The sequence below is a fragment of the Lynx rufus genome, unplaced genomic scaffold (genome assembly GCF_022079265.1).
Source record: "Lynx rufus isolate CCGP_SWC_20201006 ecotype Redwood Valley unplaced genomic scaffold, mLynRuf1.p SCAF_1, whole genome shotgun sequence".
NCBI lineage: Eukaryota > Metazoa > Chordata > Mammalia > Carnivora > Felidae > Lynx > Lynx rufus.
This window is the reverse complement of record NW_025814823.1, coordinates 92,187,438-92,211,036: the sequence shown is the minus strand read 5'-3', so window position 1 is coordinate 92,211,036 and position 23,599 is coordinate 92,187,438. Positions and strand designations below refer to the sequence as shown.

The 23,599-nt window shown below is 53.5% G+C and overlaps 2 protein-coding genes and 1 long non-coding RNA gene across 6 annotated transcripts; all 3 read left to right on the top strand.

Moving 5' to 3' along the window:
* Positions 1 to 206: 206 nt before the first annotated feature.
* TMED9 (transmembrane p24 trafficking protein 9) lies at positions 207 to 4,000 on the top strand. The gene is made up of 5 exons (XM_047083455.1): positions 207 to 395; positions 566 to 666; positions 1,442 to 1,567; positions 1,927 to 2,073; positions 3,129 to 4,000. Exons 1-5 carry the CDS (start codon positions 212 to 214, stop codon positions 3,276 to 3,278), a joined length of 708 nt encoding a protein of 235 aa, XP_046939411.1. The 5' UTR covers positions 207 to 211; the 3' UTR covers positions 3,279 to 4,000.
* A 2,568-nt stretch (positions 4,001 to 6,568) lies between these two features.
* On the top strand, positions 6,569 to 16,370 carry B4GALT7 (beta-1,4-galactosyltransferase 7). Of its 4 annotated transcripts, XM_047083412.1 has the most exons (7): positions 6,572 to 6,710; positions 8,502 to 8,663; positions 10,163 to 10,525; positions 13,232 to 13,457; positions 14,779 to 14,862; positions 15,131 to 15,235; positions 15,669 to 16,370. In XM_047083412.1, the coding sequence occupies exons 1-7, from the start codon at positions 6,661 to 6,663 to the stop codon at positions 15,822 to 15,824; spliced, it is 1,146 nt and encodes a 381-aa protein (XP_046939368.1). In that variant the 5' UTR covers positions 6,572 to 6,660; the 3' UTR covers positions 15,825 to 16,370. The 4 variants fall into 4 exon arrangements, with proteins under 4 accessions (XP_046939375.1, XP_046939392.1, XP_046939368.1 ...); XM_047083419.1 differs by lacking the exon at positions 15,131 to 15,235 and having other exon boundaries at positions 6,569 to 6,710; XM_047083427.1 differs by lacking the exon at positions 8,502 to 8,663 and having other exon boundaries at positions 6,574 to 6,710.
* LOC124514981 (uncharacterized) lies at positions 6,737 to 8,480 on the top strand. Its single transcript, XR_006962714.1, has 3 exons — positions 6,737 to 6,827; positions 7,207 to 7,367; positions 7,790 to 8,480. It is a non-coding gene; the product is annotated as an uncharacterized LOC124514981 (long non-coding RNA).
* Positions 16,371 to 23,599: the final 7,229 nt, after the last annotated feature.

Here is a 23,599-nt window from a genome sequence, read left to right as displayed (position 1 = left end):
CGATTAACAAAAAAAAAAAGGTTTCAATTCTTGGGCCGTAATTCGGAGGCAGGCAAAAGCTGCTTCCCAATCGGGTACTGCCTCGCCGCGGCCGCGGGGTATCTCGGGACTTGTAGTCCAGCCAGTCGAACTCGCTGTCCCGGCAGGCCCCGCAGCGGCGGCCGGGCTACGTGGCGCCGCGGGCTGCGACTGCGCCGGCAGGTGGAGCAAGATGGCTGCGGAGCAGGGCGTGAGGGTCGTCGGGCCCCGGCCCGGAGGGGGACTGGGAAGGGTGATTCGGGCCCTCGTGCTGCTTCTGTGTTTTGTGGCCCGCGGAGGCGCGCTTTACTTCCACATCGGGGAGACCGAAAAGAAGTGCTTTATTGAGGAGATCCCGGACGAGACCATGGTTATAGGTGCGGGCGGAGGGGGAGAGTTTGGAACAAGACCTTGGTCTTGGGGCGGGGGGTGCGGGAGAGTCACCTCTTCCAGAAAGGGGAGCAGCCGGTCTCGCCGCGTGCTGGCGTGGGCCGACTCCGCGCCACCTCGCGCTCATCTGACCTGGATTCGCCCCACTTCCCTCCAGGAAACTACCGGACGCAGCTGTATGACAAGCAGCGGGAGGAGTACCAGCCGGCCACCCCCGGGCTCGGCATGTTCGTGGAGGTGAAGGACCCAGAGGACAAGGTGAGCCGACCCCAAAGCCCGCGGAGCCCTCCGCCCTGCGCTTAGGCGCCAGACCAGGCAGGTGCTGGTACTTCCCCTCCTAGTTGCCGCATCTGCTGAACTGCTGAAGACAGTTGGGTGTTGTGAGAAGATCGCGCCCGGCTTTGCGCTCTAGGCCAAGCTTGGGCTGCTGCAGTGCTAGCGGCTCCTCTCAACCTCTTACCGACTGCTGCGTGACTCTGCCAAGTCACTGAGCTTCCCTGAGCCGGTTTCCTGGTCTGTGAAATGGAAACTCACCTATCTTACAGGTGTGGTTGGTGCCTTAATTGTGGTGCTGGCAGTCAAAGAATTTTGTCAACTCTAACGCTGTGGCATCCAGACTTTAAGGTTTCACAGGACAGAGTGCTTTCCAAAACGAAGAAGCAACTGTTAATTTCACCAGATAAGGATATTAAAGGAAAGCAAAAGAAAAAAAAAAATCATTGATTGTCACTTTTCATTTAAAAAAAAAAAAAAAAAAGAACCACACACAAAAAAGAGTTGAAATGGCAGGAGCTCTGAATAAAGAGCCCTTTCCAACAGCAGGCCCACGTCAGCTTCATTTTAGATTCTTCACCCCTGCCCCCAGAAGTTCTCAGATAAGCTTTGGCAACTACCGCCGAGCAGCTTTGGAGCTTTTAGTGTGTGGGGTGCCTATGTCTCTGTTGGCTAACTTTTGAGGCTCAGAGAGCCTTAAGACTTCTTTCCTTCCAGCCCCATCCTCTCTATAACACTCACTGAAGGCTTTTGTCTCCAGGTGATCCTGGCCCGGCAGTATGGCTCTGAAGGCAGGTTCACTTTCACCTCCCATACCCCTGGCGAACACCAGATCTGTCTTCACTCCAATTCCACCAAGTTCTCCCTTTTTGCTGGAGGCATGCTGGTGAGTGGACCCACATGGGGCTCGTAGCTTTCAACCTCTAAACCCTGGTGGGGCCTGGAGACTGGCGGTGCTTTGGGTGTGAGATGAGCGTGTCGGATTTTGTGTCTCCTAATAATTTTGGGTTTCCGCTGAACATCTGGGCACAGTCCCTGAACTCCTTGTATGTGCCTTGGTCCAAGTGTCAGCCAAGTTTATTCATGCCTGTTTGCCTAGAGCCCCATAGGGCTGGACACTGTGGAGGCCTCAGCACTGGACGAAATGCACAAATGAAGGAAGGTAGGGGGACCAGCTGTCAGTGCCTGGCAGGAAGATGGAGCAGGGCTGCCCGATTTCTTTTTCTCTCCCTTGTCTGTCCCCAGAGAGTTCACCTGGACATCCAGGTGGGTGAACACGCCAACGACTACGCAGAAATTGCCGCCAAAGACAAGTTGAGTGAGCTGCAGCTACGAGTGAGACAGCTGGTGGAGCAAGTGGAGCAGATCCAGAAAGAGCAAAACTACCAGCGGGTATGTGGTTGGGCCAGGAGCTCCTGGGTGGGCTTCTTCCCAGAAGCCTTCCCCTGGCTCAGCCAGGAGTGGCATGTGTGTCAGATTCATTATGAAAGCCAGGGGACTTAACTGTGCCGCTTTGCAAGTCTAAAAGGTGGGGTGGGGATCACTAACTCCAGTGTGTAACCAAGGAGACAGGCTCTTGAGAGGCCATCATTGCTCTAAATCCCAGTTACATGTACACAGTGACAGAGCGGGAATTGATATTAATACCTTGGGTGTTATTTCCATGGTTCCAGGTGCTTCCAGGACCAGCTGTTTCAAACTCATTTGTGTCCAGGAGCCAGGCGGTACCATGAATGAATCTGTGACCATAAGGACTGTTGTGTGTCTAATCCTCAGTGGCCTTGGTTAATTGTCAACCCAGGGTAGCCTTGCAGATAGATACGCTAGCCCTGGCTTATAAGAGAAGCTAGAGATCCAAGTGTTTTGATGTGAATTTTTACCAGGTTTTAACTATTGGCGAAACACATCCAGCCACTGGGCCACCAGTTTGCAACTTGTGCCCACAATCCTCGAGGAGCAGTTGGGGAAGACCTGGGCAGAGAGCTTAGAGCATGTGCACTCCTGAGTGCTATAGGGCAGCTCTGTCTGATGGGGTGATACTACTGGCACTTCACCTCCCCCCCCCCCCCCACTGGCTCCAGGAGAGGACCAGGGGAGGGCTGTACCTGACACATGAGCAGACAGAGGTTGGTTGGTTGGTTGGTTTGAAGTAGGCTGCATGCCCAATGTGGAGCTTCAATCCCAAGAGTTGCATGCTCTACTAGGTGAGCCAGCCAGGCACCCCCAAGCAAACAGACTTAAATGAGTGGGTTCCTGGAGGTCATCTGGCTGGGGAGGATGAATACAGTCCCCAGATGGGGTCTCTGGCTCTTTGCAGACACTTGATTGGAACCTGGGCATAGCTCCTTGATTCTGGGGCATCCTCTGCAAAGGGAACCCAGCAGTTAGAGTGGCGCCAGGTGGTGCCCAGCAAACTTAAGCTCCTCTTCCGCTCTCCCCTCCCACAGTGGCGAGAGGAGCGTTTCCGGCAGACCAGCGAGAGCACCAACCAGCGGGTGCTGTGGTGGTCCATTCTGCAGACCCTCATCCTCGTAGCCATCGGCGTCTGGCAGATGCGACACCTCAAGAGCTTCTTTGAAGCGAAGAAGCTGGTGTAGCCAGCTCACAGGCCATCCTTCCTCCCGGGCTGGGGGAGAAAGGGCCTCCTGGAACTGATTTCTGTCTAGCAGGAGGACTGGTTCCGAGCCATGGATGTCTGGAGGGGAAAGGGGCTACAGGCACCCCAGGCACAAGTTTAGGGCAGGAGCTTGGCTGGCTAATACTGAGCAGGTGGTGGGGCAATGCCTGTCCCCTCCCCTGGGCTCTAAGCCCTTTGCAGTAATCACCCAGGGTCTGGTGAAGCCACTGGGAGCCCCATTGGCACCTCAGAATCACAGTGTTACTGATCAGGGATGTGAGGCTGTTGTCTGGGGTGGCTGGGGAGGGGGGAGTGGGTAGGCACGCCAGTCTTTTTTCTGTCTTCCTTTGCTAACTTGGGATTTGAGCAGGTTGGGGTGTGGCCGTGATTCCCTGCCACCCTGGGAACCTCACTGTACCCTCCTTGGGCCTAGACCCAGACTGCAGATCCAGGGTATGTGTGTCAATGGAGGGTGGGGTTGAGGGGGTTGCAGTGTGGGAAACTAGCCCTGAGGTTGACCTCAGCTTCTCAACATGGTTGTCCTTTTGGGGGCTTGAGGAACTGGGGTCAGGCCAGGCAGAGGCCTTGGTGCTGGCTGGGGATGGGGCCTGCAAAGTCTTAGTTACTGATTTCATTTTCAACAAGTCTAGGTTTGTTACATTGGTTTCCCAATAAAAAATAAAAAAATTCGCTTGTCCCACATAAAGTGACTGTGCCACCGAGGTGCTCAGGGAACGTCAGTTCTTCTATGCAAAGCACTTAACATTCCAAGATGAATACCCACCTGTGAAGTTCATTCTTTCCCTCCCCTCTGTACCTTTCTGTAGCAGGGGATAGTGGGTTTGCCCAAGAGCATAAAACAAGTGAATGGTGGGGGGTTGGTGCCTTGTTCAGGAAGGTAGTGTGCATTGAACAGAAGAGCACTGCGGGTTTGGGAAGGACAGAAATCCTTGGGCTGGCGGGGATGAGGATGTAGATGGTCTTAACCAACAGAATGGGATTTCAGGAGGACCTTGAAGGCGAAGGATTCGGATGTAAGAAGGCAGAGCAGCCGTGGTTGGAAGCCCTGGCAGATGGCTGGCATGGAGGTGGATGGACATGGTTTCCACTGGAGTTTAGGGAGGGGGCTGAGGAAGCCGTTAAGGGAGGTTGGTTAGAGTTAGAAGAGACTCGCATATTACCCAGTGTTTGACACAGTTTTGGGTACAAGAACCGAAGATAAATTTGAGGAAGGTGAATCCAGCAGGGTGTGAGAAAGAGGCTGGGGAGGCCAGGCTGTGGACTACTTGAACTGACAAGGGGATATGGTCTGACCTCATACTACCTCCTAGACCTCTTCCACAATAAAAACAAAAAACTTGTTTAGAATAGCCTTAGCGTTACAGAAAATTCATGATGTTAGTTCTCCCTATTATTGTCATGCACCAGTATGGTACAAGTGTTCAAGTTAATGAAACAGTATTGATACATTATCTTAGTTTTATTTAAGTAATCCCTACACCCACATGGGGCTCAAACTCAGGACTCCAAGATCAAGAGTTGCACGCTATTGAGCCAGCCAGGCTCCCAATACGTTATTTTTAACTAAACCCCATAGAGTATGCAGAGTTTCTTAGTTGTTGCCTAATGCCCTTTTTTCTGTCCCAGGATCCCATCCAGGACAAGTTACATTTCACCCCTCCTTGGCTATGACGGTTTCTCAGACTTGCCTTGTTTTTTATTACCTTGACAGTTTTTAGGAGTACTGTTCAGGTATCTTGTAGAATTCCCTCAATTGGGATTTGTCTGCTGTTTTTCTCATGATTGAACTGGAATTCTGGGTTTTTGAAAGACCATAAAGGTGCCATTCTCATCCCATCATACCAAGGGTGCTTATTATTAACATGATTGTGGGTGTCACTGTTTAAAACTAATTAGGATTTTTATGTGAAATCTGATTTCTTGAGGCAAATCAGATCTGACGCTAGTGGGGCTTCTTTCTGATGTAACAACAATTAGCAAGACTGAAGGGCAGCTGTTCCCCTTTAGAAGGGCTTGTGCTTTCAAAGGTCACAGTCCCACCTCCCTGCTTCCATTATTGGCCTCACCCCACTGACTGGTCTCTTCAGGGGATCAGCCTTGCCTTTGTCACCAGCCAAACCTGGGCTGGATTTGCCAAAGTTCTGTTACAGAGTGCAGTGCAATGGCAGAGTTCAGCAGTAAGGTCCTTCTTTGGTCGGTTGTATGCTGGATTTAAGGGAGAATGGGCGTCGCTGGGGATGATTAATTTCTCACAGTAAAGTCCTTTTGAAAGCACAGTGGTTGAGGCCGTAGATTGTACAAAGTATCTTGGTTTACACCCTGAATTGCCTGTGTCTTCATTTCCTCATTTTTAAAGTGGGCATAGTAAGTACACTACCCATAAGGACTGAATGAGAGAACAGCAGTAAGCAACTTCGAACAATGACGGGCACATAGTAAGAGCTCAATAGATGTTAGCTATTTATGAGGGAACTTAACATTTTCCGAAGAGCGGAGATCAAGCCTAAGGACTCTGCTGCCGTCTTTTCCCAGGTGGGAGGCTGGCCCAGCCAACTAGGTTCACACTGTGCCAGGACGGATCTAAGAACCCAATCTTTCTCCCCCTTCAAACAACCCCACCCAAGTACCCCTCTTCTGTGTAAGGGCCATCGTTTACATAGCGTTGCCTATGTGCCCAGCACTGTGCCAAGTATCCTTGCATGTTACGTTCTCCATTAACCCTCACAGCAACGTGTAGCTCAGGAACTGTTTATACATGCCAGTGAGGAAAGATGCCAAGAGATTGTGCTTGCCCCCCAAACACAGCCGAACTGGCAGAATCAGGTTTCGAATCCAGTCAGTCTGTCTGCAGTGCTTGGCTCCTAACCACTACGTGGGGTCTGGGCTGAACCCAAGTCGGAGTCCAGAGCTTGGCCTTGCCACCCTCCGATCTTGCTACGGGAGGAAGCATGGACCACCTGGGCCCGAGAAGGGAGGAGGAGGGGGCGGCAGGACGGAGATACAGATCATGCCAGAGCGCTGGAAATCTGGAGTCTAAGTACAGTACCGGCCCAGTGACGTGAGCCCCCTCTGAGGTCTCGGTTTCCCGGGAGAACAAGCAGTTCCCCAGTGGGCAGTTAGCGGTCCGGCGACAGGAGCACTCAAGCGGTCCTCGAACGCGGAACCTTTGAAGCTGCGGCTCCCGGGAGCACACGGCGCGGCTGGAGCGGCGGACCCGGCGGACCGAGGGGCGGGGCGGACTGGCCGGGGCGGGGCAGGAGGCGGAGGCGCCGCGTAGGCCCGGGAGGCCGGGCCGGCCCGGCTGGGAGCTCGAGTCCCATGCGCCGCCACCTCCCCCCACGATGTTCCCCTCCCGGAGGAAAGCGGCGCAGCTGCCCTGGGAGGACGGCAGGTGAGCGGCGGCGGCCGGCCCGGGCCCCGTCCTCCCGGGTGCCGATCCTTTCCGGGCCGCCCCGCGGAATCTAGGAGCCCGAGGCCGTCGCGTCCCCGGCTGCGGGGCTTTCTGAGGGTCTGTGGTTCTCCCAGTGGGCCACTGGCTCGCTCTGTATACCGGGTCTCTGTCTCTCCGTGTAGGTCTCTGTCTCTACCAGTCTCCGCCACTTCGCGGGTCTGTATTTCTCCGATGACTTCCCTTTGTGAGTTTCTGTCCCTCTCTTTGCGAGTCTGTCCCTCGGTGCGGGTCTCTTTGTGTCTGTGTTTCTCCGCTGGCATCTGTCTTCTTGCGGGTCTCTGACCTCTCTCAGTGGACCTCTCTCAGTGCGTTGACCTCTCTCAGTGGATCTCTGTCTTTCTGCCTGCCCCCGGCCTCTGAGGGTCTTTATTCCTTTTCTCTGGTGTCTACTTCCCCCCATCACATCCGTGTGACCTCAGACCCCATCCTCCTTCAGGCTTCCCCATCCTTTGCTGACCGCCCAGAAGAACACACCAGAAAGAATCTCTATGCTAGCCTGGTAGGCCACTGACTGGCACGAACTAGGCACTCCTCACACGTAATGCTGGTTCATTTCCGGTGCAGCTGTACTTGAGTGGGACCTCCTGCATGTGTAAGGTGTGAACTTGATCCAGACCTTAGCTGATGATGTTTTCCTAAACAGTATTGGGGTAGGGGAGTTATTCGGCTTTCTAGATTTGGGAGAACACCCACACTTCATTCGTGAGATGTGCCCCCAAAACTCTTCTCACCCGGGACACACACCCAGATAGTGGGTCTCCGCCCAGTGAATATCACCTCTTCCCCCGTATGTCTCTTAAGTTTGCCAGGTGCCAAAAGATTCGGGAACATAGTGGGCAAAAGGCTTGTGTTTGGGGGATTTTGCAGACTTGGTGTTGAAGCAGGAAGACAGGAATGTAGTAGAAAGAAAGCCTGGACAGTGTGGAGTCAGCCCTGGGCAGGAATCCTCTTTAACAGCCATGTGACCAGGAACAGATCACTTAATCTTTCTGACCTCAGCTTTTCCATCTCTGAAACAGGGATCATAATATCTACTCTACAGGGCTGTATGAGGATTAAAAGAAGCCACGTATGTAACACTCTTGACACTGTGCCTGGCAGGCAGGAGGTATCTACCTTTGCAGTTGGGAGGTGCTGTAACCAGAGCAGCTGATATTCAAACCTGTATCACTAAGGTTTGTGTAAGGGCAGAAACAAAAGGTAATAGAGGAGAATTTCCATTTCCACATCCCTTTCCGTAAACCTTTGGAACATACCTGTGTTCCCAGAAAAAGTTACTGCTGTCAGTTCCTGCTTTTGACACAGGGGTACAAAGGTCCAGGCAACAGATTCAGGCTAGCGTAGCAGTTAAGAGTGCTGGCTCTGGAGCCAGCCCAGCTGGATTTGACTCTGCCTTTTCTAGCCCTGGGCACAGGTTGATGGAGATAAACCTCACTTAGTCGGCCCCTCGGAGCAGGGTGCCCTGGGCCTGGGAGCAGCTGGGACTGCAGTGCTGGAGTTTGCCACCAGGCGGCACCAGGAGTTCTCGGTGTCCGCTGTCCTGAGGAATTGACATTTGGCTCTGAATTCAGTTGCTCAGCCATTTGGGCCCTTAAAGCCCAGAATAAGATTGCCTATGAGAATGTGGTCCTGCAAAGGGAAGCTGGGCTGAAGCAATAGCGTGTGACAATGCACGGAATGCCCAATCCATGCCATACCCCTGGATGATGGTCACTGCTTCTTTTCCCAAAGGTGGGAGATTTCCTCATGTCCATATCCCCGGTCTCCACCCCAGCCCCAGAAAGAACCCAGGGGGCGAGGGAGAATCTGTAGAGGTTCCAGCCTTCCCAGGCCACTGGCAGAATTGGGCTCCACTCTTCCCCAGCGGAAACCCCCACCACAGGACAATGGGGGGTAAGTCCTAGCTGGCCACCCCTCTGCTGTGTGTGAGACCTGGCTTCAGGGTTGCTGGCTTCCAGGTTGGCAGTTGTGTGTTAGAGAAAGTCAGGAGTTGGTCTGGCTCTGGCGTGTGACTTAAAGCATGACCTGACTGCTTGAACCCTTCCTGTAACTCACCAAGCAAGCCCTTTGCTGTCTAAACTGTTCTGGGGCCGCAGACAGGAATGGCTTATCTAGGGGGACGACCAGCAGGGACACAAGGGATTACAGAACTCTGAATGCTTCGAAGAAGGAAGGACCAGATACCATGGAGAGAGCATGCATGTCCGTTTGTGTGCACGTTAAGGGTGGGCAGTGCTGGCCCTGACGTTGGAGTTGAGGTAGAGGGACGTTGCTGGTTATGACATGGGAGTTTGGCTCTGAAGGATCATCAGAGGGCATCTCAGACTGAAGTGGCAGGCTGTGTCAGGGCTGGAGCAGGAAGGAACATGGTGAGTGGCGAAGGTCTGGGTTACCCAGTGTGTGGCACTGGGTGAGTGGTGGGGGCGAGTGCAGGCAGAATGTATACTACCTTGTAGCTAACTGGTGACTCCCAAAGGCTATAAAGCAAAGTGCTTTGCAGGTTGTTTTGGGGGGGTAGACTAGAGAGAGCTTCCCTTGTCTTAGGTTCCTCAGCTCCTTCTCTGTTCTCAGCAGAGAAATCTGGTAAATTCCACCTCTCTAAGCCAGACAGCGATCTCTCCCAGCACGACCTCAGTGTCCAAGCGATTCAGATGCACTTCCAGCTTCTAAACGGAGCCTGATTTCCATACCTAGCCCTGATCTTTCTCTCCCTGTCCCATCTCTCCTCCCTTGTCACATGAGCTGCCTCTTGGACTGAAGATTGGAGTCTCATTCAGTGAACAGCGACTGTCAGTTTGGGTCTTGCATTGTTTTGGGGGTAGGTTGGATCTCCCCAGGGTAAACACTGGTCTTTTCCCTGGAACTGATGCCAGGCCCCTGCCTTGAGGACCTTTCTGGTGTGAGAAGCAGGACTGAAGTGAGGGTTTATACTGGGGGTAAACTTACAGAGGAGGAAGACTGGAAGGTGGTGGGTGGGATCTCTAAGGCAGGGCTCCTGCCCTCGGCTCAGGCTCAGACCCTTCAGCCACCGTACTTGAGAACGGCAGGTACCAGAGACCAGGAGTCTCGCCCCTGCCCTCCAGCAGCTCTTGGTCTGACCCGGACTCACTTACAGAAAGTAAGAGGGCGTGAAGGAACTGGGGCAGCTCTGACCCAGGGTTGGAGGGCTTCCTGGAGGTGCAGTGACACCTCCTGGGCCTAGAGCAGTAAGCAGGATTCCGATGTGTGGTAGCAGCATGAACAAAAGCGTTGACGTTGCTTCTGCACTAACTGCCAGGCGCGTGGGGCAGACCAGTCATGTGCACCTTACCAGTGGGGAAGCCAGAGAAGGGGTCTGCCAAAGGGCTCCGGCTCCACTCTCCCTTCTGACCCCACCCCTGCTCTTGTCCCAGGTCCAGGTTGCTCCCCAGCAGCCTTCCCCGGAAATGCTCCGTCTTCCACCTCTTCGTTGCCTGTCTCTTACTGGGCTTCCTCTCCCTGCTCTGGCTGCAGCTCAGCTGCTCTGGTGACGTGGCCCGGGCAGCCCGGGGACAAGGGCAGGAGACCCCAGGCCCACCCCACTCCTGCCCCCCGGAGCCACCTCCCGAGCACTGGGAAGAAGACGCGTCCTGGGGCCCCCACCGCCTGGCAGTGCTGGTGCCCTTCCGTGAACGCTTCGAGGAGCTGCTGGTCTTTGTGCCCCACATGCACCGCTTCCTAAGCAGGAAGAAGGTCCCGCACCACATCTATGTGCTCAACCAGGTGGATCATTTCAGGTAGGGACGGCCTCCCAACTCGGCCCCCCCTCTCCAAGGCCTCCCCTTGCCCAGGCCCCTCGGCTGCTCCCTCTCCCACTGGGGTCCAGTGCCAGGGGCGCCTCTGGCCTGGGAAAGACCACCCAGCGCAGTGGCGGGAGGGTGGGAACAGTAAACCCCTCTCGCTGGTGTGACGGGAATTTGAGGGGAGGATTGGGGCTAAGGAGAGTCCTGGTGTGATACCCATTTTGAAAGGATCGCCATGGCTGTCGTAGGAGGAATACCTTTTACCAGAACAGGAGAATGGGGCAGGGCTGGGAGGCCTGCTGGGCTGTTGGACGGGAGGGCCTCTTGGCTGTAGGGGAGCAGGGGTGGAGAGATGTGACGGGGAGGAAGCACAGACCGAGCTTTCCAGTGGATTAACTGTGGGGATTCGGGAAAGGCAGGGTCAAGGCCACAGCTTTGAAGCTGTTCACAGTCTACTGTTACCCTGGGGTCCTTGCCCTTTACCACGCGCCGCTCCCCTCCGTGAGCCAGTGCGCACATCTCACGCTCCACCTCCACCTCCTTTCCCTCCACCTCGCTCCTCTGGGAGGCAGACCCGAAGGCTCTTGGACCCCGCCAGGCCCTTTAGGCCACAGTACCGCCCAGTCTTCACAGCCCACCCTCCTCGTCCTCACTTTCTCCTCACCCACCTTGGAGTCCACGGTCCATCATTAACATCCGTCATCTCGCACTTCTCACCTCCCTGACCCACCTGCTGCTGGCTGCTCCATGGCTATTCTGGGTCAGCTGGCTGTCCACCCCCCAGCGATGAGCCCTGGCCCAAGAGGGCCCTCTGGCCTGCTGCCTCTCCTCCTCTGAGGCAGCCCGGCACCCTTTCTCCTGTCCCTCTCCTCGTCAGCCATGGCTGATGACTTTGCTCCCTGTTTGAGAAGTCGAGCCAACAGGAAGAGAGTGAGCCCTCCAGCCTCTGTGCTCACAGACTAGGCTCCCACCATGCTGAGGATGCACTGCCCCAGCCCCTCCAGGGCCAGCTCTTCCGGTCTGGCGCTGGGTCCCCTTCTCGCTCTCCTACTCGAGGACATCGCTTCAGCCATCCACTCCTTTCTCTCCCTCCTGGATTGGTTTCTCCTCCCTTCTGGGGCATTTGCATCAGCAAACATACTGAAATAGCTCCTGTCTAAAAAGAGAAGGAAAAGCCCCCGTGACCCCTCGCCCACCCCTGTCACCTCATTGCTCTGAGCCCCTTCAGAGCAGAACTTTCCTGTCTCCCCTCTCACTCTCTCTGGAACCTGTTCCCCTCAGATGTTTACCCCCCTCCTGACGCTGAAGCAACTCTCACTGATGTCACCAGTGAGCCCACCTCCTTAATCCAAGCACTGTTCTCAGTCTTCCACCACCAGGTAGCATTGGCCAAGTGGGTTACTTCTTCCTCTTGGAAACACCTCCGTTTGACTTCTGAAACAGCACTCTGGTTCTCCTCCTTCCTCACCTCCGCTAAGTCCTTTGCCCATTCTACCTCACCTCCCTGACCTCTCGACTGGCGCTCTTAGGGCTCAGTCCTTGGGCATCTTCTTTTCCGGCTGCAGTCACTCCCTGGGAATGTCATCCGGCCTCGTGGCACTAAACCCCTTCTGTGCCCTGGTGGCCCCCAAGTCTGTGTATTCCCAGCCTAGACCACTCTCCTGACCTCCAGCCCCCTGCGTCTGGGCACCACATAACCCTCCGTCTGGTGGTCCCGAGCATCCCAAGCTTCACATGATCAAGGCTGAATGTCTGCTTTCCCACCCGCCCTCTTCCCTATTTCAGGAGATGGCAGCTCCTCGCTTCCGGTTGCTCAGGCCAAAAAGCCTTCGAGTCATTGTCACCTCCTCGCTTTCCCTCAGCACACCCCGTCCCTCGGAATGTGTCTCAAATCTGCCCACTTCTCACCACCTCCCTGAGCTAAATCACCATCGTCTCCCACCCAGATGATCGTAGCCTTCCAACCCTGAGCCTCCCTTCTCTTCTCAACACCCCAGCTAGAGTGATCCTGTTAAACTGGAAGTCACAGCACATCCTGGCTCTGCTCTCAGCCCTGCAGGGGCTCCTGCGTGGTACCCGGGGTCACAGCCCAAGCCTGTCAGGGGCCAGTCCCCCACTGGCCTCATCCCTGAAGCCCTCCTGGTCACCCTGTTTGGTCACACAGGTGTCCGCTCCTGCCTCGGGCCTTGGCAATTGCCTTCCCCTCTCCTTGGAGACTCACTCCCTCTACCTGCTTCTGGCTCATTCCCTCAGGCCTTCACACGTCACACCATTACCCTGGCCTTCCTGCTGGCCCTGTCTGCAAGAACACCTGCCCCGCCCCCCAGCATGCTCTCCCCTCCTCACCCCGCACGCGCTTCTCTCCTCGGCGCGCGCTTCTCTCCTCCGTAGCCCTTGCCGGTGGCTGGCTGGTTACATATTCACTTATTGATTTGTTTCCTCTTATCGGAACCTCAGCTCCTCGAGGGCAGGGCTTTGATTTCTCTCCGCCGTAGCCCCAGTGGGCCGGACGGTGTCTGGCACATAGCTGGAAGTCGGTAGACGTCTGTGTGATGAGCAGACGGCAGGCGGGGGGGCAGCCCCACGGGGAAGTCGGCGTCGGGTGGGAAGGCGGCACAGGCGCTGGGGGGGCGGGCGCCACAGAGGACAGGCTGTCACGCAGTTTGGGGAGCGCGACCTCACCGCCCCCCACCTGTGCAGGTTCAACCGGGCGGCCCTCGTCAACGTGGGCTTCCTGGAGAGCAGCAACAGCACGGACTACATCGCCATGCACGACGTGGACCTGCTCCCCCTCAACGAGGAACTGGACTATGGCTTCCCCGAGGCCGGGCCCTTCCACGTGGCCTCCCCGGAGCTGCACCCGCTCTACCACTACAAGACCTACGTGGGCGGCATCCTGCTGCTCTCCAAGCAGCACTACCAGCTGGTGAGGCCGGGGGGGCGCCCGCCCGGGGCGGGCGTGGGCAGGAGGAGGGACGGTCCCAGGCCCGGCGGATGAGAGGGTCCTGCCCTGACCGGTCAAGGGAGTCCAGGAGCGGGACCGAGCCAGTCAGGGAGGATTCAGCCGCAGTAGCGGGAACCCCCTGTGAGCTGGCTTCGGGAGACTCGGGGTTCGTTGGTTCTCAATGGAACAGTCTGGGCTGGCTTCAGGGGTGGCTTGCCAGGCCTCTTAGTGTCACCAAGGACGTCTCTCAGCTCGGCTTTCTCTGGAGTGGATTTGTTCTCAGGCCTATGAGGTGCACGGTGGCCGTCCTGGATGCACGCTGCGTGCACCCAGGCCCGGATTCAGTGGACGGTGAGGTCTCTTCCCCAGCAGCCGGGACAGGAGTCCCAGAACTGCGCCACCCTGGCTCCTGATTGGCCTGACTTGAGTAGGGGTGGGGGAGAGGGGGCTACCCCTGAGTCCATTGTTGTGGCTGGAGGTGGGGGGGGGGGGCCGGTGAGGGAGTGAAGGTGGAGGGAGGTTGGGGAGTAGGTGAGGGTGAAGGGAGAGAGTGGGAAGGACCGAGTGGCTTAGACACTGGTCTTTTGCCCTTTTCTTCAGGCTGCGGCTGAAGCCAGCTTTACAGAAATGAAGCCCTGAGTTGGGTGGCTAATAGGTGTCTGTCGCAGGGCCCAGCTGCCCCTCTCCCCACAGGAAGAGACCAGGGCAGAGCCAGCCTCCCAGGAGAAAGGGGGGTATCGGGCAGGCAGAAATCAAGCAGGAGTTGGCACTTCTGCCCATTGCCAGTTGCCCTGAAGAGGTGCCTTCCACCAGTCAGCCTTTTTTTTTTTTTTAATCTATTTATTCTGAGAGAGAGAGAGAGAGAGAGAGAGAGAGAACAGAGGAGAGAGCAGAGGAGGGGCAGAGAGAGAGGGAAAGAGAAAGAATCCCAAGCAGACTCTGTGCCATCAGCACGGAGCCCGACACGGGGCTCAAACTCAAAAAATGTGAGATCATGACCTGCGCTGAAACCAGAAGTGACACTCAACCGACTGAGCCCCCCAGGGGTCCCCAGTCAGACATTTTTGAGAAACCAGTCGTGTCACACAGACTCAAGGGCCCATGAGAACAGGCAAGGGGCCTGGCATGTGATGGCTGTCCTCCAGTAGCTCAGAGGTTGCGGGAACTATAAGCCTCTGGGTGCACATTAGAACCTCCAGGGGAGGAGGAGGAGAAAGGGGGCTTTGGCCTACTCCTGGGTGGTCAGAGACCAGGGAGCGCCCTGGGAGGATGGGGCAAGTGACTCTCCCTGTCTCTGTGTCAGTGCAACGGGATGTCCAACCGCTTCTGGGGCTGGGGCCGCGAAGATGATGAGTTCTACCGTCGCATCAAAGGGGCCGGGCTGCAGGTAATACTCCCCCCAGGGCTCCCCACCTCTTCAGCATCGGAGCTGCCCCAGGGTTCCTTTCCCTGCCCTCAGATGACATTCCTGGGGCTTAGGGATGACACCCCCAGTTCTGATCTCAGCCTGGCCCCCGATAGGCATACCTCTTCTGCAGAATGGCAGTACAGGCCCCTGCCTGTGGCCCGTGGCAGGCGGTGGGACCCCAGAGGACTAGCGGTGAGGACCGGGGCTCCAGGAGGGCGGCCTGACCCAACTTCTTTGGCCTTCTTAGCTTTTCCGCCCCTCGGGAATCACAACTGGGTACAAGACATTTCGCCACCTGCATGACCCAGCCTGGCGGAAGAGGGACCAGAAGCGCATCGCAGCTCAAAAACAGGTGCTGGCTGGTCCCCTGACTGGGGATGGTTAGGTGGTGATGTGGGGAAGCAACAGGGCCAAGCGTTTCACCAAGCTCTCCTCCGGCCCAGATGGCCCTGCCCTCCCCTGTGTGGCCCAGGCCAGTCTCTGGGCGTTCTGCTTGGGCACTGTGCCCTGTGCTGGTGGCCGCTATGGGCACCTGGCCACGTGGGTAAGCTGAGACCTCAGCGTCCATGCAGGCAGGGAGCAGGGGAGGGCCTCAGCTATCGGTGCCAGCGTCCCAGGCGGACCTGTGACACGGGAACCACCGTCCCCCAAACAGCCTCTTCTTTAGGAGCCATATTAGCCCACCTGAACAATCTCAGCCCTCTTGCTTACTGGTGGGGCGCAGCTGCGGACAGCCGGCGGCCTCAAAGCCCTGAGTGCATGCTCTCTCTCCATGTCCTCCCCAGGAGCAGTTCAAGGTGGACCGGGAGGGAGGCCTGAACACCGTGAAGTACCGTGTGGATTCCCGCACAGCCTTGTCTGTGGGCGGGGCCCCCTGCACTGTTCTCAACATCATGTTGGACTGCGACAAGGCTGCCACCCCCTGGTGCACATTTGGCTGAGCCAGCTGGACAGTAAGGAAGCCTGTGCCCGCAGGCCACACTGCTTACTCAGGCTCTGGATAAAGCCTCAGGCCCCGGGGCCCACCTCCCCTAGGATGTGGGGTGGCCTGAAGCAGCAGATCGCAAGCCGCACATTTGCAGCAGCCCAGCCCCCAGAGGTGGGCTTGAGCCAGGACAGGACACACACAGGGTGCCTGGGACGCTGCTAGCAATAAAGAGTGATGGAGAGAGACTGGGACGTGGCTCTCACCCGGGACTGTCCGCCCCGCCTTCCTGCTCGCCCTGCTCTCCCCATCTTCGCGAGCCCACACCTAAGGGCTTTTCCTTCCCCTGGACGGACGGCCTCATGCCAAGATGCAGTTCTGAAGCCAGGCTGCTGACATGGGTGGCCAGGACAATGCAGAGGGTTAAAACTGCAGGTTTCTGTGCAAGCCCCACAGAAAGGGAACAGCCGAGACCAGCTCTCTCTGGCTATCACCATGCAGGAATGCGGGCCTGGGGTGGGCCAGATCTTCTGAGTTCTCAAAAAGAAACTTGAATTCTGGATTCCTGAGTGAAATCAGTTAGTTTTTAAATGATAGCAGCTAATTGAAACTTCAGAAAAGTGTGGCGGGCCGAACAAATGTGTCATGGACCACCAGTTTGTCACCTGGGGCTGAGCAGAAGGGGACGGGGGAAAAAGATGGCACCTCTCTTAGTTATAAGCTGGTAGGGGGGTAGGGCAGGGCTGGGGACGCCAAGGTCAGGGGAGCCTCAGGTGGGAGAGACGCCGAAGGCCAAGGTTCCTGCCACCTCCCACAGCCCTCCAGGCTTTGCTGCCCTTCTGGGCAGTCTGCCCCCCTCAGGCCGTGGTGGGCTCTGACTCTAGGGTGGGGGTGGCTTCATTCTGCCACACTGAGACAGAACTAGGCCCACGGGACCAGACTCGGGGTAGGCAAAATGTGGTGGCAAGGACTTGGTCATAGCTTGAGGGTGGGAGGACCACGTTTCTGAGGCGAGAGGGAGAAGATGAAAGGCAGGAGCATCCTGCAGTGTTCCCCGCATGCGGGCAGATTACCACTGATCACACGATGTCCAGGAGAGGTAAAGGAGGGGAGCCGAGAGAGACCATGGAACTGGGGAGTGACCTTGGAGGAATTATCTGGAGGGAAGCCGGGGGCCAACAAGAGTGGGAGGTGAGGGGCTCTGCAAGGCAGATCATTCCTTCAAGGCATTTGACTGCCAAAGATTTGGGCCAGTGGTCAAAGGAGTCTGGGGACTGGTTAAGGGTGGTTTGGTTAACAATAAATAGGACACCCTAAATGCTAGAGGAAGGGATTGAAGTCCCAAAGTTCAGGAGGATGGATTCAACAGCTGTGCTCCAAAATGACTACCCCTCAGAGGGTGATCTCAGTGCTGCTGGGTGCGGTTGTGTGCGTTGCGCACTGCACCACCTGAGCACAGCATAATGGAGTAGTGTATCTGTTCAGATGTACAACAGAGGTTCCATATCCTCAACTGACCTCGCCCAGCAATTCAGCTTCCCTCAGTACAGTGAGGGGCGGATGGACTAATTACAGTGCAGGGGTGCCGGGAGGGGCTTTCTCAACCTTGAGGCCCAAGAGAGGGGAACGAAGCGCTCCCTGTGTGCCAGTCTCTGGACAACCCCGGCTGCATCATCTTGGATTTAACATAGCGTGGAGGCAGACCAGCAGCCTCTTTGGTGTTGGTGTGAATGGATGTGACGTCAAAGCCCCCAGCTCTGCACACTTCTCTCCCTGGCTTGTAGCAAGACCTAAAAGGATGAGGAGACCCTCCTCACCATCTGCATGGAGGGATAGAATGAACAGAAGAAAAGCAGGATCCACTGCCTGAGCCTGGACTGGGGCGCAACTCCAACCGTGTGGTCCCCCACCCCCCGTGGTCACTGCCACCACCTCCTTCAAGGAGCCTGTAAGCACCCAGCCCCAGGCCTGTTGCAGCCTGAATCCACAGCCTCCCTCCCTCCCCAGCCCAGGCCTCCCCCCGGGGGGTCTCTCCAGGAGAGTAGGAGAGGGCTGAGCGGTGCCTGGCAGGGGGAAGAAGCAGACAGCTCTGCAAATGCCAGAGCACCTTGGTGCTTCCCTGGCTCCATGGAGGGGGACTAACATCCCCGTGTTGCTGGCCCGGGCGTGGATGAGATCAGCCCTGGACGTAGCAATACCTGCCACGGCACTTGTCCAACATGGTGGCTGTAATAGCAACTATAACAAGCAGGCACTAGTCGAGCATTCACCACGTACAGGACTCTTTATGTTGCATTATCTCATGGGGCCTCCCTCTAGCTAAGCTAGGTCCTATTTATTAACCTGTTTTATGGAGGACAATGATGAAGCATAGAGAGATAAGTAGCTTGCCAGGGTCAGAGAGGTGATACTTGATGGAGCTTGGGATCTGAACCCCACGACCGTGGCTTCGGAGCCAGATTCCTTCATCCCTGGCCTGTACAGTAGGTGCCAATGCACAGAGGCTCCTTCCCTTCCAGACCTTCCCTCCTCCTCTTCCCAGCTGGGGAGGGCTGATGGGGAGGGCTGACCAACGAGATCTGGTACCTCTCCCCACCCTGGGACAAAAGCAGAGCCTTGGGGGAGAGACAGAGTGTCTGCCCCATGCATCCTCTGCCTGGAGTAAGATGGAGATTTGGCTGCTGGAGTGGTCCCTTGGGGCATCAGCAGGATCCACAGCATGGCACTGTGTCTGAGGAATATACTTGGGGCTTTGGGAAGGCCTCCCCAAGGAGGCGGGGTCTTGCTGGTGGAGTCATTGCAGTCATGATGGGAAGGGTTCCAGAGGGATCAGCAAGTGCGAGGCAGAGACACCGGGGCAGTGTGTCACGCTGAGGGGCTTGGAAGCAATTTGGGGTGTCCCTGGTACCCCAATACAGTATAGGAGTCAGAGGAGGTGGGCGGCAGAGGAAAGCTTAAGGTGACCCATGAGGATCTGTGAAGGCCATGCTGAGCACCGCGTACATTATTCCGCAGGTGCAGGAGTTTCCAAGCAGGGGAGGGTCTGAGCAAGGAGACAGTTATGGTTAGGTCTCTGTTACAGAAAGATCTTTGGGTGCTGGTGCAGGGGGTTGGAGGATGGAGTCTGGCGGGAGCACTTAGGCTGAATAGGGGTGCCTGAGGGACTCAGTTGGTTGAGCATAGGACTCGATTTCAGCTCAGATCATGATCCCCCATTTCATAAGTTTGAGCACGGCTGTGCTGACAGTGCAAAGCCCGCTTGGGATTCTCTCTCTCTATCCCTTCTCCCTCTCTTTCTCAAAATAAGTTTTTAAAAAAATTAATCTAAAAAAGGGTTGATGAAGCCAGACTGAGCCCTTCCTTCATGGAGGGTCTGCCTCCCCGCACACTCTTTCCCAAAAGGCCAAATGGAGATCTCTAGCCCTGTTGCCCTCTCAGCCCTCATGCCTTGAGGGCTTTTGTTTTTGTTTTTGTTTTTGTTTTTGTTTTTGTTTTAAAGGACAAACCAAAGGAAAAGCAACTTCACTTTCAGCTTCCTCCCGGAAAGGGTTTGGGGAGGTCCGTCACTCCCACCTTCACAACAGGAACAAACCAGAAAGCAACCACTTTTCTTGAACCCAGCAGAGAAGTGACACAAACTGCCACCCTCCAAATCTGGACAGACTGGCAAATACAGCCGAGATCGACTAACCTAGAGCAAAGCTGCTGGGGCCACAGTTTGGTAGGGGTACTTTTGTTGTAATTTTGACCAATCGGTGAAGGCTGAGGAGTGTGGCCAAGAGCCAAGGAAAGTCCCCTCCTGTCTTTAGCAGAAGAGAGGGGAAAGTAACCATTTAAAAATACACCCTGGGGCACCTGGGTGGGTCCGTAGGTTGGGCGGCAGACTTTATCTCAGGTAGTAATCTCACAGTTTATGAGTTCAAGCCCCGCCTCAGGCTGTGTGCTGACAGCTCAGAGCCTGGAGGCTGCTTCAGATTCTGTGTCTCCCTCTCTCTCTCTGCCCCTCCCCTGCTCTCTCTCTCTCTCTCTCTCTCTGGCAAAAAAAAAAAAAAAAAAAATGTTTAAAAACATAGCCAGAGCAGTCTCCCTGACAAAAGCCTGCTCTCCAGAGCCTTATTTTTCTCACGGGAGGGTGGGGCTAAGGACAGTTACCCTACTGCAGTTCCTACTAGCTTTTCTGCCTCACCCAAGGAAGAGGGGACAAAGCTGACACACCTGTGAATGTCACAGCCCAGAGACACAGACCCACCAGAATACTGAGATTTCATCATAAAATTATAAAATGCTTTCCCTTTCCTTAACCCCTTGCCACCAAGTCAATAAGCCTCCAGTATGACAATAGCAAGTTACAGCTGAAAGAGCTTCAGGGCGCAGACTGCTTTTAGAAAGTTCTTGGAGAGGAGCTCTTGGGTGGTTCAGTTGGTTGAGTGTCTGACTCTCAATTTTGGCCGAGGTCATGATCCCAAGGTCATGGGATCAAGCCCCAAATCACACTCAGCTTGCAGCCTGCTTGAGATCCTCTCTCCCTCACTCTCTCTCTCAAAAATAAAAAATAGGGCACCTGGGTGGCTCAGTCGGTTAAGTGTTCAACTTCGGCTCAAGTCATGATCTCATGGTTTATGAGTTCAAGCCCAGCATGGGGCTCACTGTTGGCAGCTCAGAGCCTGGAGCCTGCTGCGGACCCTCTGTCTCCCAATCTCTCTTTGCCCCTCCCCCACCTGCACTCTTTCTCTGTCTCTCAAAAATAAACATTTTTAAAAATCTTTAAAAAGTAATACAATAAAATAAAAAATTTAAAAGACAACATAAAATTTTTTAAAAAACGATAAAAAGGTCTTGGAGAAAGTCAAAGACTGCAGAGGGAAAGAAACAAACAAGGACACTAGAAGAACTTAAAGCCACTGGCACCTAACGCTACAGTTAAACATTAAACCAGTCCGAATCCTAGCCAGACTAGCATCAGACCTCACATTAAATGTCTATATCAGTCCCTTTACCCAACAAATCGCATTTCAAGCCATGCTAAAAGTCAAGAAAGAAAGAAAGAAAGAAAGAAAGAAAGAAAGAAAGAAAGAAAGAAAGAAAGAAAGAAAGAAAAAAAAACAGACTGAAGACGAGAGCAAGAATCAGCACCAAACTCAGATAGGACACAGATTTTGGATTCCTCAGGACATTTAAAATAACTATGACTTCTATGTGAAGGGCTTGGGATATTGCGATTTATCAGAAGTATATATACATTTGGGGAGCACCTGGGTGGCTCAGTGAGTTTAAGCGTCCTACTTCGGCTCAGGTCATGATCTCGCAGTTCGTGAGTTCAAGCCCCATGTCGGGCTCAGCACTATCAGTGCTTGGGATTCTCTCCCTCTCTTTCTCTCTCTCTCTCTCTGCCCCTCTCCTGCTTGTTCACACTCACATGCGCATGCATGCACACTCTCAAAATAAATAAATAAACTCAAAAAAAAAAGAAATATACATATTCAGATGACCAAAAGATATTTCTTCTCAAATATCTGGCCTTCGTTCCATGGTTCCTGGCTCACACAGCTCATAAAAACCTTTGGCATTTCCTGAGTAATAAGAGGATTGGGGCCATCTTTTGTTGTAATATTTGGTCTCTTGTCCTCAAGAGCTCCTGAAATCTCTCGAGGAGCCATAAATGTAAAATAAACCCCTTTCCACTACAACTAGGTTTATGTGACACCTTGGCTTTCTTTTAAGAGTTTTATCATTTTTGCCCTTAAATTAAGGTCTGCGGTCCATTTTAATTTTTGTATAATGGTCTGAGGTAGGGGTCCAACGTCATTCTTTTGCATACGGACATCCAGTTTTCCCAGCATCGGTGTGTTGAAAAGACTATTCTTTCCGCCATTTAATTGTCTTGGCTGACAACTGTTGAAAATCAATTGACCCTAGAGGTAAGACTCTATTTCTGGACTCCCAATTCTATATGTCTGTCCTCATGCCAGTGCCGTTCTGTTCTGATTATTGTAGCTTTATAGTATGTTTTAAAATTGGGAAGTGTGAGTCCTCCAGCTGTGTTCTTTGCAAGATTGTTTTAGCTATTTTGGGTCCCTGGCATCCATGCGAATTCTAAGATCAGTTTATCAATTTCAGAGGCCTGGGGGAAGAAGTGGAATTTTGATAGGAGTAACACTGATTCTGTATGTCAATTTGGAGAACTGCCATCTTAACGATATTAAGTATTCAATCCACAAATACAGGGTATGTTTCCATTTGTCCATATCGTCTTTAATTTCTTTTTTTTAAGTTTTTATTTATTTATTTTGAGAGAAAGAGTGAGCACACGCGAGCAGGGAAGGGGCAGAGAGAGAGAGAGAGGATCCCGAGCAGGCTCTGAGCTGTCAGCACAGAGCCGGATGCAGGGCTCGAACTCACCAACCGCAAGATCATGACTGAGCTGAAATCAAAGGTCAGATGCACAACCCACTGAGCCACCCAGCTGCCCCTCTCCTTCTTTCTCTCTTAATGCCCCCTCAACCCCTTCCCCCAATCAGTCTAAAGGTTTGATAATTTTGGTAGTCCTTTCAAAGAACCAAGGTTTGGCTCCATTGATGTTCTCAATTTTTCTATTCTTTATATCCTTAATTTTGACTCTAATCCTAATTATCTCCTTCCTCCTGCTCACTTTGGATATCTCACTCTTCTTTTTCCAGTGTCTTTATGTACAAAGTTAGGTTATTGATTTGAAATATTTTCCTTTATTAATATTTATTGTTTACAGCTATAGGTTTCCCTGGAGCTGTGTGTTGGCTACAACCATAAATGTTGGCATGTTACATTTTCTCTTCCATTCATCTCAAACTGTGTTCTAGTCTCTCTTGTGATTTCTTCTCTGGCTAATTGGTTATATAAGCATGTGTTATTTAATTTGTGAAATCTCCAAATCCCCTTCTGTTATTAATTTCTAATTTCCCTCTATAGTGGTCAGAGAAGGTGCTTTCCAGTATACTGGCCTCGCACACGGTCTCCTCCAGAGAAGTTTCCACATGTACTTGAGAAGAATGTATACTCTGCTATTGTTGGGTGATTCTGTACTGTTTTCATTTTTTTTTGACACTTAAAAAAAATAATGTCTATCCAAATTAAGTTCACCCCTTTCCAGATATTTATAAATTATCAGACTCACTTGTCATACAAGGATTAACCCAACGTGGCTGGTAAAACCAGATGGGTCCTGTTCAAAAAGTTCTCTACGAATTGCAGGAATATCATTGAGGATGGCCATCTCTCACATGTAGGGGCCTTTAATGCACACTGCAGGCTTTCTGACCTCGGGTGAATTGCTTAATCTCCATCTGCAAAATGGAGATTTTCCTCATCTCAAAAATGCATTACCTGCTTTACAACAAGGCTTTGAGTATTACGAACGCTGCATGGAGACCCATGTCAATGTTCGGCATGTGGTAATGCTCAATAAACAGTAGCTATAGTCACTATTAAGCCTGTTTATGTGCATCCCGTCTAGTTTAATAAGTAGAACACCATAAGCTAGATATTGTAAGATAATGGCATTATTAAATCTGTATTTCCTTCCTTCCTAAATTAGACATTATAGGAAAAACTGAGACTATAGTTAAGTGACTTGCTTCAGTTATCTACCCTGAGAGTGAGGGCCTGAATTGAATTCAACTTTAGTTTATTTGATTGGAAAGCCAATTTTCCTGCCTCTGTTGGGAAAATGTTTTCTTCTATTTTTTGTTGTTGTTGTTGTTGTTGGGGTCGTGGTGGTTTTTGTTGTTGTTTTTTGCATTTGGAGGTTGAGAGCAT

Bases quoted from the DNA above. Each gene is read 5' to 3' on its own strand.
- B4GALT7 (XM_047083412.1), top strand. From the start codon at position 6,661: ATGTTCCCCTCCCGGAGGAAAGCGGCGCAGCTGCCCTGGGAGGACGGC. The intron at 8,664-10,162 runs GTAAGTCCTAGC...CTCTTGTCCCAG, and splicing joins CCACCACAGGACAATGGGGG to GTCCAGGTTGCTCCCCAGCA. The intron at 15,236-15,668 runs GTGCTGGCTGGT...TGTCCTCCCCAG, and splicing joins GCATCGCAGCTCAAAAACAG to GAGCAGTTCAAGGTGGACCG.
- TMED9 (XM_047083455.1), top strand. From the start codon at position 212: ATGGCTGCGGAGCAGGGCGTGAGGGTCGTCGGGCCCCGGCCCGGAGGG. The intron at 396-565 runs GTGCGGGCGGAG...ACTTCCCTCCAG, and splicing joins GGACGAGACCATGGTTATAG to GAAACTACCGGACGCAGCTG. The intron at 1,568-1,926 runs GTGAGTGGACCC...GTCTGTCCCCAG, and splicing joins TTTTTGCTGGAGGCATGCTG to AGAGTTCACCTGGACATCCA.